Raw genomic sequence first — 19207 nt, 5'->3', positions numbered from 1 at the left:
TCAAAGTAACAGTTAGTATCAAATGGTTGCAAATTGGATTTAATTTAGTGCATCGTGACCTTATTTTGAAAAAAATAATGTTCTGTTCAACCATTGTCAGTTTTGATTGACAGCTATGTTTTCTAACGTTTATTCAATGGCCATTAACTGCAGGAAAACTTAAAAACGGTCATAATCGTAATAGGGATAGACATTGAAATGCGACTTCTTGAATTATGGCCATTAAGATAGTTGGAAGAAAAACAGACAGGCAAACAGAAGTGTTTATTTTAGGTATTTACATAGTACATCGTCAATATACATAATTTACAAAATAACAATACATTAGAGCGTAATTTGAAAAAAAAGAAATACCTTTTTCATAAACACATTACAAAAACGTTTCAATGTAACGAGGATGTAGCATATTTTCAACTACGTTTTTTATTCTATCTTATATCTCTTATGACCTCATTGAACTAATTTCGATTAAACCCCTCTTCATATCAGTAAACTTACTGTACCGCATCTTTACTATTAGTGCAGGTTATCATCGCGATACCGGTCACCAGAGTTTACTATCGAATCACATGCATGTGTTTACTTACGACCTTTTATTCAAAACACGTGTTTTAATCATATGAAATGCCGTTATTTCTTTCATGTATTTGCGTGCATAATTAAAGAATCACTAAGTGAAAACTCTGTCTTAATGACACTTAATACATGGAGTTTATTAAATAACGCTTACGAGACAGGCGTTCAGCAACATCAGACATATAAACTGTTAACATACCGAACAATAACAATAAAAATTCAAAGGGAAATGAAAAACATACTTTGTACATGTACGAATAGTCGTTGTATATTTCTTAAAGCTTCTTATTATGTAAACACTGGTAAATACAACATTTATTATAAACTACAATTTGTACAACATTCGAGTGCGATCGTTTATGGTTATTTTCTATATTATATTTACCGCGGCTATTTCGTGAAAAAGCTCAATAAACAGGGTTGCAAGTATAGAACACGTAAATGGGAAAAGTGCCTCTCTAGCTGTTTGCAATTTTATCTAAAACAATGTATAACATATGTACATTTTGATACATTTCCGAATGTTTAACTAAATTGTAACATATTCAAAATGTTGTTGTGACAATTTAAAGAACACTTACAATAAAGTCTAGGTATTCTAAGTATAGTTTCATTTCAGTCTTCACTAGCTCTATACATTTTAATATACAAGGTCTAACCATATCTCTCTTTCTAAAACAACTATAGCATGCATAGATAGATATTGACTAATATTCATCTTCTAAATCTCTGGTATTGCAACATTCATAATATAATTCTTCATAAAGCGTTACGATAACTTTTATACATACCTGTATGCATACGCAAAGAGTTTGCAAATATTTGTAATCTAATATCATAAGTTTGAAGATTTTTTTGTAGTATATCATATAAGTTTTCATATAAAACTCTCGTTACTTTTTTGTAGAGAAATAAAGCATTTATTGACTTAAAACATGTTGACCACTCTTGTACAAAACTATCGGTCAGTATATTCTTAAACATACTTAATAAATAATGTTAAGTCACTCTCTATGGATCATTCATATATATAACAATTTGTATTAAACAAGTTCTTCATATTATACACCCGCTTTTTAGCACCGTTTTACAAGAATCTACTGCTAATTCATATTCATATTGTATTATAATATTATCTGTATTTGATATTTCATAGTTTTTATCCAATTTACAATATATATCGTATACCCTCCTAACTCACTATAAATACCAACGCAACTTATACTGATCCGTACATTCAGAACACGTTTACATAATTTCAAGTGTATTATATATGTTTATGTTTAGTACCCCCCCCCCCCCCTCATACGAAGAGCAACATACAACAGGACTAACAAAAACATGGAACTGTTGACATGGTATTGTTGTTTTAAATTAAGACGTTTTACAATGATTTAGCAATATATTTAAGGCTTTCAAACTGTTACCAGTGATATATTATCTTAGACTTAAGTAAGGCGTAAGTGAAAACAATTCCTTATTATGTAAAACAACTTCAAAATCACGCCCTTTATATGTCAATTTCTCATTTCTCTTCCACTGTTCCGCAAAAAATAATTTTACTTTGTTTCGGTATTAATTCTTACTCCTTAATTCTTACTGCCAAACTTAGATAAGTATAATATCATCATAACACTAAATCTTCTACAAATAAGAAAATAAAAGCATACACGATTTCTCTTCATCTCAGTCCTGTAGCATTGTCCAAATATTCATTATAGCTTTTACGATTTCTAACACAGGACTTATCCTTCTGATACAAAGTCTTTAATCATAAGTAGAACTCTACCTTGAATTTCTTATTACTCATCTTCATCCACAGCGCATTCCTTCATATTGTATCGGCACATTTTCATATATCAATAGTTGAAGCATCTCTACTATTTGCAAATGTATATTTACCCTTTAAATCATTGTAAGATTTTCAATTTTGCAATTCTAAAACTGTAGATTTACAAAGATAAAGTACCTTGTGACATTACTTAATACATATTTTTCAGGTATCTTGGTATATATGAATCAGGGCTTTACCACGCAACACCCAACTGTGCATGGTAAGTATAATGTTTTCAGTATACAATATTCTTTTCAATTATCCGACTAAATGAACAGCTCCTAAATCCATAAAGTCATTAATGTCATTCTGTACAAGATCAAAGAGAGCAACATTTATAATAGTATAAATAGGTGAATCATCACAACGAATATATACCCTACAAATGAATATTTCCGATTCTATATGCTTTCTTTTTTAGATTTAGCCATAGGATAGTGCCATTATGGTTTAGCATAATCTTAATGCATGGTTTGAAATCATCTTCAGCTCATCCTCGTCAAACTAGAGAAACCATCATTAAGAACATAAAAGTTAATGACCACACTGGTTGTGATTTCACAATAAATCGGAATTAATGCCAACATGTTATCGATAAATTCGTCGTTAAGCTGCGTTCTATTAATGACTTGATTGTGGCGTGGAACAATCTGCTTATTGTGACTTAGATTTACTTACACCAACCTTTCGTGGGACTTGTACGAACTAATAGAAAGTCATATTGAATTGATGCAGTGCTTTTGAAATTAAAGCTATGAGAAGAATAATTCTATTATGTATGTAGTAAGTTTAATTTATGAGTACGAACATGTTTGTTACTACTAGTAGTTTTGCATTAAAGTTACCATTCGTACATGTATTTGGATCAAACAGCATTGAATAAATTTGATCTTTATGTTGCATCAAGAATCCTAGAACCGGGGATATGTCCTACAGTAGTACTACACTGTTGAAAATCTCCAGGTATATACAATTATTATAGAATACATTCAGCATATACAAATAACATACATCCAATAGACATGAACATTTTCATCAAAACACTTATTTATATCGCGAGCATCTTAATTAAACAATTAAAATATATAATGTAGATAAAGGAAAATGATAACACTACAATCAATATGGGAAATTATCGATATGTTTTCTGTGAAAAATATGTATTTAAACTAATGAAATGAGCTTATGCTTACAAAAACTAAACATTGAAAGTTGTGGAAGGTACAAAAGCCAAAACAATTTTTCTGTCAAGAATACTTACTTTAACAATAAATCAATACCAAAATCGAATAAATATTCATGTTCAAGGTTTTTGGCGAAGTTTTGAGGTATGCTTAAACCTTTTTAGCGCTACGTAATCTAGGCATGACTTGGACCGTTTCGCGTGATAACGTAATATATATTAATATGCTACTGCAAAGTATCATATCAACATGAAGTTAATGAAACGGACTGATGCAGTCCATTACAACTCCCGAAAGTGCCTTGAGCCCACAGAGTATAGGGTAAGTAGATCAGTTTAGCATCTTGTGCTATGGGGGCAAGTCAAAAGTAATAGAGCCAGTAAAAGTCATAAGTCCTACAAAAGCATATGCATTTATGTTTCAGATAGATCATTAATGATTTCATTCATATCACGTCTCTCAGAGTCGTCAACTGCTTCAGCAGAGTCAATCTGATCAACGCTGTCCTCCATATCCTGATTAGCGTATACATACTGCGACCCCATATTCAGTTTCACATACACTGCCCCGATATCTGCCTCGTTCTCAACTGTTCCTAGACGAAGCTGCACACGCTCTAACATGCCTGAGATACACTGCCGGATATCTGCGAATGACGGTCTCTTGACCGGTGTCTCTAGCCAGCATCTCCGCATCAGTCGGTATCTGACAAAGAGAAAAACATTAACATTAAGATAAATTCAATGGGTTGCAAATAGGGATAACAGGTTCTTTTCCCCCAAAAACTAGGTCAAACACATGTGTGAAATGCTCTGCGTAGAGCATTACATATTATTCTGTTTACAATTTAACACAGCCAGGCGTACCTTTTAGATTCAACGTTCATCTGAAACATTTATCTTAACGTACGCAATAACGCATTTTACTTAGAAAATATATGATATTTAAGACTTTAACATCTCATTTTGAAAGCTGGTTGGGCAATACATTTGACATGGACAAGACCATAAACGTACCCTACAGTGAACAAAAACATTTGTACCGAGCGATATCGCCCTTGGTTGTGCAGTATCGAAGGTACAAACATGCTTGCGAAATCGAACAAAATTCGAAACATGTCCTGATGGGTAGGGAACTATGATTGTATTTTTATGACAAACAGCTGAACATACAAAGGTAATGGCGAGTATCTGGGTTGTGGTAGTCGTCGACCAGACTTGATATATTTCTCCATATCCCAGTTGTCTACGACGGAGTACGGACGGACACCTCGAGTCATCAACTCCCACAGCGTTACGCCGAACGACCACTGAAAACAGACAGGGATATTAATAAGCCTTCGAGAGACGGTATAATAATGGCGTGAAATAAGACAGTTGTCCACGTAAGGCCGAAAGACCACTTAAAATAAATGGCGTTAAATAACACACTTATCTACGACAATGTACGGACTGACACCCTGAGTCATAATATCCAATATTGTTTCATGTTCGGTATCTGAATGAAACAAACAATTCGTGAAACATGAAGTTTTTTGGCTAAAATAATTTACTAGTATCATAGTTTCTCTTGTTTGATCCTACATTTTATCATTATTTATCTGGATATTGTGTGTAGTTGTGTTCATAAATAAGTCTAAAATTAAATTAAAATCTAAAAAAACAAAAATCCCTGGGTTATTCTCAATATACGATTTAATTAATAAGGGTATACATATGGAAATACCCTTCGGGTTGTAAACTTCCCATCGGGTACATATGTCCATCGGTCTTGGGGAGGAATAAATTGATCCGATGAACGATATTTGCATTTAACGCAAAAAATAAAACAAATTGATACAGATCGTACCACATCAGTCTTCTCGTTGAAGACGCCGCTGGACAAACTGTCTATTGCCATCCACTTGACCGGTAGTTGGGCACCCTTCGCTTGAGTGGCGTAGTAGGTGCTCTCGTAAATGTCACGTGACAACCCGAAGTCCGCGACTTTTACTTGGTAATTTTCGTCTAGCCTTTTGAACAATAACAGACGTTTAAAGCGTCAGGTTGTAATCGAATAAACTTCTATGTTAACTGTATTCATGATTTCATACTATAGACATAAAAACGTGCACACTGTGCAGAATGTTTTCATGATGTTTATGTTCTTTGCGATCCTAACTGATATGTCTTTGGCGTTTATCCAGTGCCATTAAACTGGGTTAATGTTTAAACGTTTTGCAACTGAGCTTGTTTCTGTAGTTTTTTGCATAAATATTGAGCATGCATACCGCTTTCAAACCGTATTTAGGGAGCGATGACAGTGATGCACTTTTAAATACTGTAAATATACAGTTTCAATGCAAACCATTCGTTAGCTACTTGTAACGGATTTGTATTCACGATGTGTTTGTATTTGAACAGTTGTCAAACGAAAATGATGTACAATTTATTGCAAGACCCTTTGTATAACAAAATACGTTTCGAAAGTTTAAGAGACATGCTCAACAACTAAAATCACACATTCATACGTACATACAATTTCTTGCGGCGAGATCTCGATGTACAAACTTGAGCTGTGCTAGATACTCCATACCCTTAGCAATGTCAAGGCCGAACGAGACCAAGTCCTTAACGGTTGGAATCTGTTGGAAAACGAAGAACAAACTTGATCACTTCAATGTTATGACACATCACAATATTGTTAACAAACATCTTTATGGTAAAAATGGCGATTTAGCAATATAAATGATACTTTCAAAAATCGCACTGATGCACTTTAAATGATAATAACAACTATCATTGTTCACAATATTCAGAGAGCTACTGTGATTTTCCCAATTAGATGATTCCGATAATCGGCCTCTTCTGCGACACAATTAGTGTTGAACAAAATGCACACAATGTAGAATAATAAGTTGAATGATTGCATTTTGATGTATTCTAAAAATATGTAGGGTAGATCACACAATACCGAATTTCCAACATATATCATGAGTTCTCCTCTCTTGTATTGGTCAGTTTTTAATAACACTAGTTGCCCTGACTATTGTGAAACCACTACCTTCCAAACATTGTGTCATACATATCCTGTTGCTACCTTATACTTGTATTAAGACGCTTTGTGCCTATATGACTGAAGCTATGCTGGTCATAATATATCAGATACTTGTTAATGCATGCAGAACATATCATTTGTCAATGCATATTTAGAAACGTACGTGAGTTTCATCATGAAGGTACGACAAAAGATCGCCGTGCTTCATATAAGGCATAGCAATCAAAGGCATTTCCTCCTTTTCTAAACAAATAGCCAAAAGACACATGACGTTTGGGTGGTCAAAATTCTTCATCACGTAGGCTTCCTTCAGGAATTGCGGAACGTTCATCTCCGTCTGTTCACTCTCTAGATATTGAAAAAGTGGGCTTTGGTATTTCAAAATAAATTTCATGTAAATGCAATTGATTAAGTTGATCATTCTAGCGCCCCTCCCCAGTTTTTAACGTTATTTTATGAAATTAATTTTCGAGAGTCGAAAGTGTTGCACGTTTTATAACTGTCAATGAACAGTTTTAATCAGACCGAAACAAGTGCTTTCATTTCATACTGACCCGCCCGAGTGCACCCTAACTTGTTGTGTTTATTTTGGATATGTCCAATTAATATCCTGAAGGGATAAAGAATATAAATGCAATACCTATGAAGTCATTTGCAAGTATTTTCAGCTTTTTGTTAGACTTTTTGTTTAACCCGCTTTGTAACATATTGATCTCTCTTTTCAACTTTACTTAACTTACTACGCAGAGTTTTAACAGCGACTTTTCTTTTTATATCATCAATGATCATCGAACCCTTGTACACTGAGCCAAAGTGACCTGAAAAAAAGTAGTTATGAAAGGCATGTAAGCACATATAAGCTCCCATAAGCACATAAAAGCATTTACAGGCGCATGTAAGCACATGTAAACGTATTTCATTACATGTAAGCATATATAAGCACCAGTAAGCACATGAAAGCATTTACAGCCACATGTAGGCACATATAAGCACCCGTCATCACATGAAAGCATTTTCAGGCACATGTTAGCATATATAAACACCGGTTAGCACATGAATGCATTTACAGGCAGATGTACACATATTTCATCACAACTAAGCGCATATAACCACCCGTAAGCAAATAAAAGCATTTACAGCCACATGTAGGAACATATAATCAACCTTGAGCGCATGCAAGCATATAGGCACTTGTAAACACATGTTAACAAAAAAAAAACCTGTCAGGACATGGAAGCAAAAACAGGCACAAGTAAGCACTTGTAAGCAAATATTATCACATGTAAGCACATGCAAGTCCATGAGATCTTCTTGAACGCTATTAACTAGATTAATACATTGGACCAATCGTAAACAATATTATGTATCTAGATAACGTAATAATAAACGTAAAACGTGATGGGAATTTTGCATGTTTCATTTTGCAAGTTAAATTTTCTACACTTAAATTTTACTTTTCCAATCAGCTGTTTTAAATAAAATTGCCACATATACACCGCATCACAGGTATTTTAAAACTGAATGTAATATAGCCATATTTTCGTTTTGTATGCTTCAATTTATGGAGACCTTATGACTAAATAAGTATAAAAACAAATAATATACTAAAGTGATATTAAGAAACAATTTTATTAGAACTATTGAATGTGATGTTAATACGGTTATGATTTTATTGCAGATTGATAAATATACATTAAACAGAAACACCCAAACACCAAGAGCCGCGTCTGTTTAAAAAAACAAAATTGTTTGAAGTTTCAGAGGCTTTCTTGTAGTATGACAAATCAATTTCAACTCCCCAAAATACAGAAAAACACAATATTCAGATTGATCACGTCTTGCAGGAAATGTGACATTCGCATATACATTGATAACATCATATAATTAAGGAAGACCATTACGTGTGAACATTTTTACTAATGTTTGTCATGAATTGAAGTGTTTCTACTAATGATATGTTATGGTGATTTCCATTGCTTGCATAGTTATTTTAATATGTTATCTTATGTCAGTCAGCTGTAGATCTTTTAGATGAAAATATATACTGTCACATCAATTCAAACAACTGAAAGGGATACTTTAATTTAATTGAAATGCAGCGACAAGCTGTAAAGCGGATTACACTCAGAAGAGTGCAAATAAGAGAAAAAGGGTATACATACTGTAAAGGAAAGAAAACAGGTGTTGTTTGAGCAGCTTCTGAATGATGTTAATCTATATACATTTAACACTTGCATCATCATTCATCAATTCAGTCATATATATCAATCCCTTAGACAGAGTGTACAATTTGCAGAGTAAGGGAATTTGTATTCTGTTTACAAAAATCATGCAACTTTGAAATGTCTTATGGGATATGATAATAGCCTCACAGTTTGCGGACATTTCACCATTTTTAAGCGACATGCAGAAACATATTAACATTAAATAATACACTAAAATGAAACACAAGAATATATTTAGTATTATATTTAATATTATGAATTGTCAACACATTGCTGTATATATATAATAATTATTTGTAACATGTGTGCAGGTTACACACTTTTCTAATCAAATCAAGATATTGTGGAAATTTTTCATTTATTTTTACATCATTCAACATTTATTGTGAAAATCTACAGAAACATGCTCAGTAGCCAAGCATAAAAATAAACCCCGTTTAATGGCACAGGGTAAACGCGAAAGACATAAAACAAACAAAAAACCCACACATACAAGAAACATGGAACAACAGCACAAAACTCTACAAACAACACCGTGCATACTATATAAAAAAAACTAGGTATGTTTATCAAAGTTTGTTAGTTACTGCCTTGGAACGGTCAGTTAAATGTAAATTTTAACTGTTGAACTCATCACTCATCAACAGGCACTATAATGACATTGCATAAACCAGCTTAAATACAGGCTGAGCATCTAAAATAAATAATGCAATTAACTTCTAAATAATAAAACATCAAAACCTAGTGTATACATTTGATATCTGGATAAACATAATGTATTTACAAATACACATAAGAACACAAAGATAGAATCAGCTGTATGATAAGACTGAGAAAATGTACCTGGATCTGACCGACTGATATATTTTCATCTCATATGCATGTTTTCCTAAATTCTAGGCTAGAAACCATATTATATAAATATTGACTGTCTTGAGGGTTTGCATCGGTCGACAGTATTTACCTCAGGTTGACAATATGCACTTTCATCCTCAAGGCAGTCGATATGTATTTTATTATACCGAACAATTGCCGGCTGGTGAACAAAGCGCTTAGGTGATACATACTTTAAGTAAAATACTATCAGTAATCCCGTATTCGTAGCGTTTTGCAAATTGCATATGTTCTATAAAAATGAGGCAACATATTAAATGTCTTTTACGGTTGTAATGCCAGTTTCATTAATCATAATTTACACATAAATATCCAACATGGCGGCGTATTTGTAGCGTATTGTCAATTTCATGACATCAGAGGGTGAAAGTGCAGGGTGATAGTCAAAAATATTGCCCTGGCGTTTTTACTTCATGTTCTATAGAAGTAAGGTATACTAATGCAATATATTAGTACAATTCCAATGGCATTGTAGGACTAAATATTTTATGTTAAACCTACAACATACCAAATTATTACACGTTTACACTTTTACTTAAATGTAAACATATATGCATAAATTGCTAACCTGTTAATAAGTTCTGGTCTTTTCCTAGATGAAGTAAGACCTCGGCACCACTTAAATTTAACAACTAAAGGCTGAGAGAAACTTTGCACCAGCAACATCATTTTCAATCAATGTTACTGCAAAAACCTTTATCAGATGTAGCCATTGTTTATATGTATTTTTACTTCCTTCCAGGAAGTTGTGTATCACGTGGTACACATAGCAGAAAGCAATGTCGTAGTTATAAGTCCCTCCTTTATCAATATAACACCATTAAACAAACTTTACCTTTTCCAATGAGTTTTTCCAAACACAAAAGTTCCCTTTTGATGAGTAGTCTTTCATCTTCAAACCTTTTAAGGAGGCTAGCAGTAGAATCTTCCAATGCGTCTGGATAAAAAATGCACACTTAATGGTTCAAGAGATATATTACGTATATATTGTTTTGACATATAGTTAATGAAGGAACGATATCGTTGTGTGACATTAAAAATGTTTTACTCATGTAATAATCTTGCCTAAAGTATTTTCGATATAGCAAAGTATTAAACTGATTAAAAAGCCCTGCGTTCGGAGAGTTTTGAAAAATGTGCCATATTTGAGAAAATGAATGTAAAACTATTCAAAACTGAATCGAATAAATGGTACATGAAGACCTGCTCAGCCTTCAATGGAAGAATTTAACAATTGTGAATGAATTAAAAAAAAATGGCGTGTATACTGCCAACTGAAGCTGTTTGTAATGGATAAGACAGCACTTTTTCCAACCAAACATGAAAAAATATATTCTTCAATGCATATTAACCAGAAAGGGGCCGGTCGTCTAAGGTAATATCTCTGTTGGAGAGACTGTGACTATACTGTGTGCTCGGATCCTCTGAATGCACCCGCTCCCCGCTATAGCTCACAATTGGGGGACGGTCCCTGTCCAACCGTCCTCTAAAGAAGGAAATAATGCAATAAAGCTATGAACAAGAGCAAGCGAAGTGACCATACACCTTGTTAAATGGCACGAGAGACGTGTGCCAAAAGGATATTTTTCTTCCAAGTAATTTAAACAATGTAAATAAGTCTTTCTGTGGAAACAATGTTATCATTTTTCTTCAATTGCAGAAGAATAAAACGATTGTTGTTCACCAGAAATTAAGTTTATGATAATATGTTCAAATCAGTGCTTTAATTAAGCGCCGCATAAACACTGAAAAATAAGCGCAAACAGAAAAAGGTCCTTTACCTAAATATGTTTCTGTGGGAGCGATTCGAAATCTTTCTGTAGATGAATATACTTATACATCCTATAACAACTACACCAACCACCACTGTGATGACCGCAATCACTGTTGAGCCGACACGGGGTGACTGCTTTGTTGAGTTGGTTAAGCCGATTGATCCTGTCGGAACAGTGGAACTTGCATTTAATGGTTTGCGTGGGTCAAGGTGAAGGATTCCAGGGTGGTACATTAGATTGTCTCCAATTGCTACCTGAAACATACAGTTAGAAAACCGCAATAGTTTTATCTTTTCGTAGAGAAACGTACACTAACATAAGTTTTATTTTCCCAATAATTGAAAGGTATTCTTGTTTTTCTGTTACCATGACATTCATCCAATGACTTCTTTGTGTCGACAAGATTCCTAACTTGTTCCAGATCACGTCAGCGTGTATTGAGCAGTTCAACTCCACATTCGTTACCTTGGAAATGTTCACATGACCAATTTTATACACTTTTACTCGGATGTCTTCTTTATTGACATTCAGTAGTCCTTCTCCCTGAAATGTAATTATTACTCCGTAGTTAATTGTAATTGAAATACCATTATCGCATCCAAAGTAGACACATTGTTTGAATAGATACAGTTTTATAAGCAACACAGTTATTGATGTTTTCATGTTTTTGAATGATGATACATCAGCCGTTACCTTGAGTACAAATGTGACTGCATCTTCATGCCATGGTAGATTGCACACATTCTGTACCTGTCCAAGTCCTTCAAAACCAAATACAACTGGATCTTCAACCACTTGCACATAAAGGCTCTTCTCGTCATGTGATTCATTGATGTCACCAAGATGTGACAAATTTGTACGAAGGACATATTCTTGAGATATGTAGATCGTTGAGTTCTCCAAACCATTGCCACCAATCAACTGGGGTGTAAAGCAATGAAGATTTGTGTTCGTGCTTGCTTCACACATGGCACCACTCTGTAAGTATTGATCTATAACTTTGAACAGCCCTTGCGGCTGGACTTGTGCATTATATATACACTAATTACTTAACTTGATAATCTTTGGAATCTCAAATATTCATAATTGAGGGATACATACGATAATGACCACATTTCAGACATTTGAAAGTAAAAAATGAAGTCTTAATTTAGTAAAGTGACTGGGGGAATTAACATGTTCATTTGTTTTGTTATATAAAGATTGAAAGTAGACACCCGGTTCCAAAATATTTCTTAGACGATTTCAACGTTAATTGTTTTATAATACGGAATTTGTACTAGATTATAATTGGCAAAATCCTTACCTGAGAAACAATATTTCCTGATTCAGTTTTAAAGAAGATATAGGCCATTCCTAAACTAGTAAGATTGTTGCCACGCATTGTAACTTGAATTCCGCCACTAAAAGGTATAATTTGTAAAAGAAAGTAAATGTAGTGAAATAAAATATAATCTACATTATTATTTTGTTCGTCAATCCTTTAATTCAATGTTAATTTTTTAACAGGTGGTAAAATCATACTTGAAATATATGTCTTTATTCATTAGAATGTAAAATGATATTTTTGTAACGCCGCATACACGTACATCATGAGTTTCCTTAGTTCTGACAAACATATTTATTTTTATACTCGGATTTAGCGTTATTCTTGTAACACTTCAGAATTTGACAAACCTTGGAATTACAGTTATAACTCCGTGTTTCAGATGAGCTGGTGGTGATACTTTCAAAATGAACGTCTTGGTTACATTGCCGATGGCAATATTCATACTTGTATTTACAGTTGTCTGAACTCCAGTCAGTAAAACACAGAGGAAATCACTGGAACTAATCGTCTCCCTTAACAATATTTTTTGTCAAACATAGATAAAGAAACAGAGATATTTTGAAAGCACAGATCCAAACTGTGTCATATTGTCTGGCTATAATTAATTTTTAATTCATTAAATATGTTAAATAATTTTTATGTTAAAAACAGTCATGCTTTGCATTGCAATAAGAAAATTAAATTAAACCTGCTATTAAAAATGTCGTTGCAAAAACTCAATAAATACGAGCTCTACAAGATGTCTTTGAAAACATGTGTTTAGAATAAAACATTTTAGAATAATGAAACAACCGTATTTCAAGGGTCCAAGTTTGCAACAGTAAAACACGAGACTTACCGTTGAACATGGCACTGTTCACCGGCCACATCGATAGCAATAGCAATCATTTTGGTCATGTCCAAATTAACGCCATGTATGCGGAACACAGAGCCAGGCACCAATGAGGACGTTTGAGGAATAATGGATGAGGCTCTCGGAGGATCTCCCTGTTGGATTATATATAAACAAATACATAAAAATAATCAATTTAATTTGTAAAAAAATGCCTTCGACCCATAATACAAAATAAAATAATAAGCATCAATATATATATATATATATATATATATATATATATATATATATATATATATATATATATATATATATGATGTGTTTTTACTGACTACTGTTCTTTTCCTTGTAGTTTTCATTGAAATATTTATATCATCAACTGATTTCCAGGCCTCTGCAGCAAGCATTTTGTGACCAACAATATCCATGATTCCTTTTGATATAAGCAAGGAATACAAATAATATATGAATAAATTAACAAATTCGTACTAGATACGTCCTCTTGTATTGTGCCAACATTACATGTAAAAAGCTGGTTTTATTTATCGCCACCGACTCGCACAGATCGGCGTAAATTTGAATACATAGAGGATATTTGTTTATTTCAGTGTAAGATCGTATTTTATTTCACGAGTGTCATAGAAAAACATATTTTCACGAGTGGCGAAGCCACGAGTAAAAATGTAGTTTTTTTTATGATCACGAGTGAAATTAAATACGATCTTACACTGAAATAAACAAATTTTCTGTTTCTTTTATGCTTATTTTCGGAGTTTTATTTGTTTTTTTTTATTTATTTCTGAATTACCCCCTTTTTGAAAAGGGTGGGCTTTATGCCGCTACCCGTGGGGCGCCCCTCATGCATAATTATAGCTGTCAACTTTTCTACTTTCGGTTTGCTGAGAAATAGTTCTCTGCTATTCATTCTTATAGCTTAATATTCGCTCGTTTTTTATTGCAAAGCTTTATGAACAGTAAAAAATGAAGTATTATTAGTGCACAAATGTTCCAAAAAATAATGAAAACACTTTATTTTAACCAAATTACTACGCCGCTATTTATGGAATGAAAATTTGGAAGGTCAAATGTGTTAGCAAAACAAATGTGGATACTCATTGGATTTTAACCATTCTTCTTAGTTTAAGACTGCATATACGCGTGTTTTTATAGTAAGTTAATATTCAGTCATCTTACAGACCAGTCTGTTTCGCTTTAAAATGTTTATTTTCCAGAAGAGTAAATGCCACACTAGTTTGTTGACACATTTTGAGATGTGGGTGGGGTAAAAAATATCGGATCTATCTGTAAATTGTTGTGTGAATTCTCCAGGAAGCTCATTTTACGTACTACAACGGTTAACAGTTCAAAATACATTTGAACGATGCTATAAAATTTTATTTATGTTCGAACAGTTGCTTTTGTCTGTAATTTGTTTGGAATGAAAGCAAATGTTCGAACATTCAGCTTCAAAGATCAGTAAAATGTTTGATAAACGGGATAACCGGTAATAAACGGTAAGTTGTTAGTTTCCAATTATAAATTTATTTAAATTTATAAAATATTTCTTTATTTTTTTAACATTTTTGACATAATTTACTGAAGTCCAGTGTTCTGTTTTGACCAAGGCAAGTACATGTAATAACAAATGATTTTAAAAGTAGTTCTGAAAATTGATATTTTCACTCCTTATTTTGCAGTGAAAATATCAAATTGATATTTTCACTGTTGTTATTTCACTGTTAAAACCCCATATTTCATCGTAAAGCATGAAAGAAATATACATTAATACACGAAAAAGCTTTCCTTGAACCCTGTTATTAAGAATACAAGCAAAACATTAATTTGCGCCAATCCACCTAAGGCCTTTTTGGAATTCAAGGATTGACACAAAATTTATTCGCAGGTATTCTAGGATATGTTGGTACAATACTTTGCAACGTTTATAAATTGTCCTCTGGCGTATGTCCATCACGAAAACACGCCTGTGCCTCATCTAGCTAAACAAATTGAAAACATTGCGAACATAAAGTCTATAGTTAGGCGGATCTTTCTTAGAGTCTGATTGTGCATGGGGAAAATAATACTATCCTTCCATGTATTGAAAACTGCCTGTATTCAAAACCTTATTAAATAATGGACGCAAGATTGTAGTAAAATACGTCCTGAGCTCTGGTAAAATTAAGGACCAAATACATCATCCCCCTGAGATTTCCCACTATTTAATTTAAGAAAGTGTTTAGTAATTTCCTATCCAGTAAGTTCAGTATTTAAAAGGCTGTTGTATTTGTCTTTTATCATATCCCAATCCCAAGCTATATCAGTCCGATTTGACTGATTACCTCAAAGCAATAAATCTCGGAAATGGTTTTGCCATGTTTCAGGGTTCTTGCTTAGGGGTTCCTTTATATCATAACGGTAGAAACCTTTTAGCAATTTCCAAAAGGATTTAAGATTGTTATCAAGAGTATTTTATTCAAAGTCACTCTACGCTTTAAGCAACACATTCCATGTGCTAATATTTATCTTTATAGGACCTGTATCTTAGTCCGTCTCGCATAATGTCTCGTTTTCGAATTCAACCTCCGATCCCGATCGGTCTACATCGCTGACGCCATCGTCGTGTAACACTGGTGGCCGCTCAATACTGCGATCACGATATTTCTCCACGTGGTCGGCTACCAGATGGGTTTGCGCCCCGGCCGTTTACTCCAGATCTTTGTGATTTTCTCTAGCAAGTCATTATAGGTGTACACACCGACATTAATGAATAGATTGTCAACGAGGCATATTGACCCCGATTTCTGGCTTCAAATAATAGTTTGCCTTATTCATGTCAATGCTTTGGTAACCGTTCAGTACGTCTTTGAGTACTGAAAACTTTCACAGCATAAAGCCAAATAGAATATATAATACACTCATTTTTTGTTTTAAATTTGAAATAGCTGATTAATCAATGCGCAACATTTAAAACTCACCGAGTCGGTTTTATGGTCACCGCTACATTCCTCTATTCGAACGCACGACCCTGAGTCCATACACCACACACACGCACTTGTATCCCGTCTGCAGCTTACAACGTCCCCATGCATGTTGCACGTGCTTGTGTTCAAAAGGATCAACTATAATAACGATAGAAACACTTTTATGAAGAAGTTGTCACATAAAGAATTACCCAAGAGTCAGTCAAGAGCACAGACATTGAAAGCGCAGTGTATAGTATAAGGCAAAGTTACCATTGTGTAATTGTTAATGAACATAAAGTAAAACAGAGTAAAGTAATATCTTTTATCTAGTACAATGATTTTATTAGAACGGAAGTGAGAAGTTAACTTGGAATAAAGCGAAAGGTACAGGGATACAAACTATCAATTGATACTGAACATCGCTAATAAAAGGAAATGTGAAATACGACGTTGTACAAAATGTTTAAAACGTATAAAAAGTGTTCAAAGAACGCGCATAATCATCACCTGTCTTCCAAACCTGACATACAGCCCTTCTGCAAAAACCCACAGGGCAGCGTTTGTGACGTCCAGCATTGTTTCCAATTCCGTATCTTTAACTTTTATTGTGGCCAGAATGTCCGAAAACAATCCGTATTTTACCTAAAATTATCATATTTGTCATTTTTGATCTGGATGCCAGCATAGTTAACGTAGTATGTTGTTCTGGGCTAGCCTTTTACACGGTTATGGATTTGCGCGCACTTTGTTACCAACACGCTTTCATTTGTCAAGACCCTTTATATGACGTAAAAATCTCACCTTTTGTACGACTCCTGAATCAAACAAGAAGAAAATGACCGTGTATTGCGTTTCCTCGCTTACAACCATGGCAAGCACATCCCCCTCAAGAAATACTGGATAGGTAGAAGGAGCAAGAATGAGGATTTTGGCCGATAAAATTTTGCTGTAATTTGTCTGTAAAAATGTGGAAATACTTACGTTCACATTACAATGGACAAGGAATGGAATGCAGAATATATAACATTGTATTGATTACAGAGCTATCTCAGCATTTGTATTAATGCAACTAAAATTGATATGCTTTTTAGGTATAAAAACGTGCAGCTATTTCTAGCTTATCTAACAGTATTGCTTAGTAATTATGAAACAACTTAACAGTATATAAGTAAATGTAATTTAAATACTTAATATATGAGCACAAACCATGAGGTAACAAGGACATGCAGTGTCTGGAGGGCAGCTGGTAGGCCGATTTAGCCAATAGAGAGACGCCCCACGCCCTCCTTCCCTGCATCCCCGAAAAGCTTCATCCAACTCCTCGTCTATGTTCCCGAGGGCAACATGGTAAAGGATAGAATCATTGGAATGGTTTGAGGCGTCTTTGTATAGGAGAAGTAGCGTTTTATCGGTGTCGTTTTTGTCATATAGGTTTGCACAAACGAATGACATGTTTGCGTTTGTAACTCGGAACGGTAATTCTATTAGAGTCCCTGAGAGGGATAAACGGATGAAGGAGTACATGTACGAATCTAGAGGGTATCGGTCCGAATAGTATTTCACAATAAAGTATGCGTTTGATCCATTCTTGAACTCGTATAGAATATCAAATTTGAATGACGGCTGCAATTTGTAGATATCAAGAAGACGAATACTGTATGATACATTTTTTCCAATCTCATATACGGCAAAGAGACTTGACCTTCCATGAGATGTGTGAAGGTTCAATGATTTCGCAAAAAATTACGTTCCATGAATCTTTTCCAGTTTGAAATACAAACGAATGTGATGCTTTGTCAAAAAACTCGTCAAAGTCAACATTCACAACGTTTGCGTTAAGACTGTTATCAGATGATGAAACAGTAAAAATGTTCCCGTTTCCTAACTTTAAAGCCAACAGCAACGTCGTTTTCTCGGATGAGGAGGTCACTATATCCAGTGCCGAAATTTTATTAATCTCCTTGTGCACACAATATCCTTTGTACGTACACAACTCAGTCATACCTATTTGAATATTGTCTATAACAGAAAGATTTGCAGAAAGGGAAACAACTGTATTTCCGTGTGTCACAAACACTTCTCCTGACGAAGATATCTTAGTTCCTGTTATAGTTCCGTTGCTTACAAATCTCTTTCCTTGAGTATAAATAACAAATAAGTTTAAAATGGCGAAAATTAAGATTCGTTTAATTACTGAATTTTGCAGATCCATCTTGTCATATAACCCTTATCGTTTAAGTATTAAATCGTTCAGAATACATAATCATATTCTGTAAGCCATATTAAATTGAACTCGTTGCCTGATTATGCTAATGGTGCACATTGATATGTCAATCTTTTAACGTATTGAGTATGTGAAATAAAAGATCCGTGATAAGTTATGATACCGTTTACTTGTGAGCACAGAGCATTGTCGTTTATTAAGTGTTAGGTCTATGTAACCGGATATATTTGGGACAACAACTAAGCAATCAGGTTTTGAATCGAAGAAAACGGAATTGTTTATGCATCTTAAGAGACGTAAGTATTTGTATCCTTTTCGATCATTTTCACAC

General features: G+C 33.9%; 1 protein-coding gene across 3 annotated transcripts; it reads right to left on the bottom strand.

Annotated features, from left to right (window-relative positions):
* Nucleotides 1-251: 251 nt before the first annotated feature.
* Nucleotides 252-19020, bottom strand: LOC128233629 (hepatocyte growth factor receptor-like). Of its 3 annotated transcripts, none has more exons than XM_052947392.1 (18): nucleotides 17859-19020; nucleotides 17454-17609; nucleotides 17160-17294; nucleotides 16665-16808; nucleotides 13693-13841; nucleotides 13202-13366; nucleotides 12831-12927; nucleotides 12218-12502; nucleotides 11891-12067; nucleotides 11531-11778; nucleotides 11102-11235; nucleotides 10585-10686; nucleotides 7371-7448; nucleotides 6794-6978; nucleotides 6108-6217; nucleotides 5443-5605; nucleotides 4767-4903; nucleotides 252-4299 (listed from the first exon to the last, which is right to left on the bottom strand). In XM_052947392.1, the coding sequence occupies exons 1-18, from the start codon at nucleotides 18174-18176 to the stop codon at nucleotides 4008-4010; spliced, it is 3075 nt and encodes a 1024-aa protein (XP_052803352.1). In that variant the 5' UTR covers nucleotides 18177-19020; the 3' UTR covers nucleotides 252-4007. The 3 variants fall into 3 exon arrangements, with proteins under 3 accessions (XP_052803352.1, XP_052803353.1, XP_052803354.1); XM_052947393.1 differs by having other exon boundaries at nucleotides 12275-12502; XM_052947394.1 differs by lacking the exon at nucleotides 13202-13366.
* Nucleotides 19021-19207: the final 187 nt, after the last annotated feature.

This window comes from Mya arenaria, chromosome 5, assembly GCF_026914265.1.
Source record: "Mya arenaria isolate MELC-2E11 chromosome 5, ASM2691426v1".
NCBI classification, from domain to species: domain Eukaryota; kingdom Metazoa; phylum Mollusca; class Bivalvia; order Myida; family Myidae; genus Mya; species Mya arenaria.
Note: the sequence above shows the minus strand (reverse complement) of the source record. Positions and strands in the feature narration are given on the sequence as shown.

Coding starts and splice junctions, on each gene's coding strand:
- LOC128233629 (XM_052947392.1), bottom strand. CDS start 18,176: ATGTACTCCTTCATCCGTTTATCCCTCTCAGGGACTCTAATAGAATTA. Junction 12,503..12,830: donor CAGGAAATATTGTTTCTCAG/GTAAGGATTTTG, acceptor CAATACTTACAG/AGTGGTGCCATGTGTGAAGC. Junction 4,904..5,442: donor TCAACGAGAAGACTGATGTG/GTACGATCTGTA, acceptor GTCTGTTTTCAG/TGGTCGTTCGGCGTAACGCT.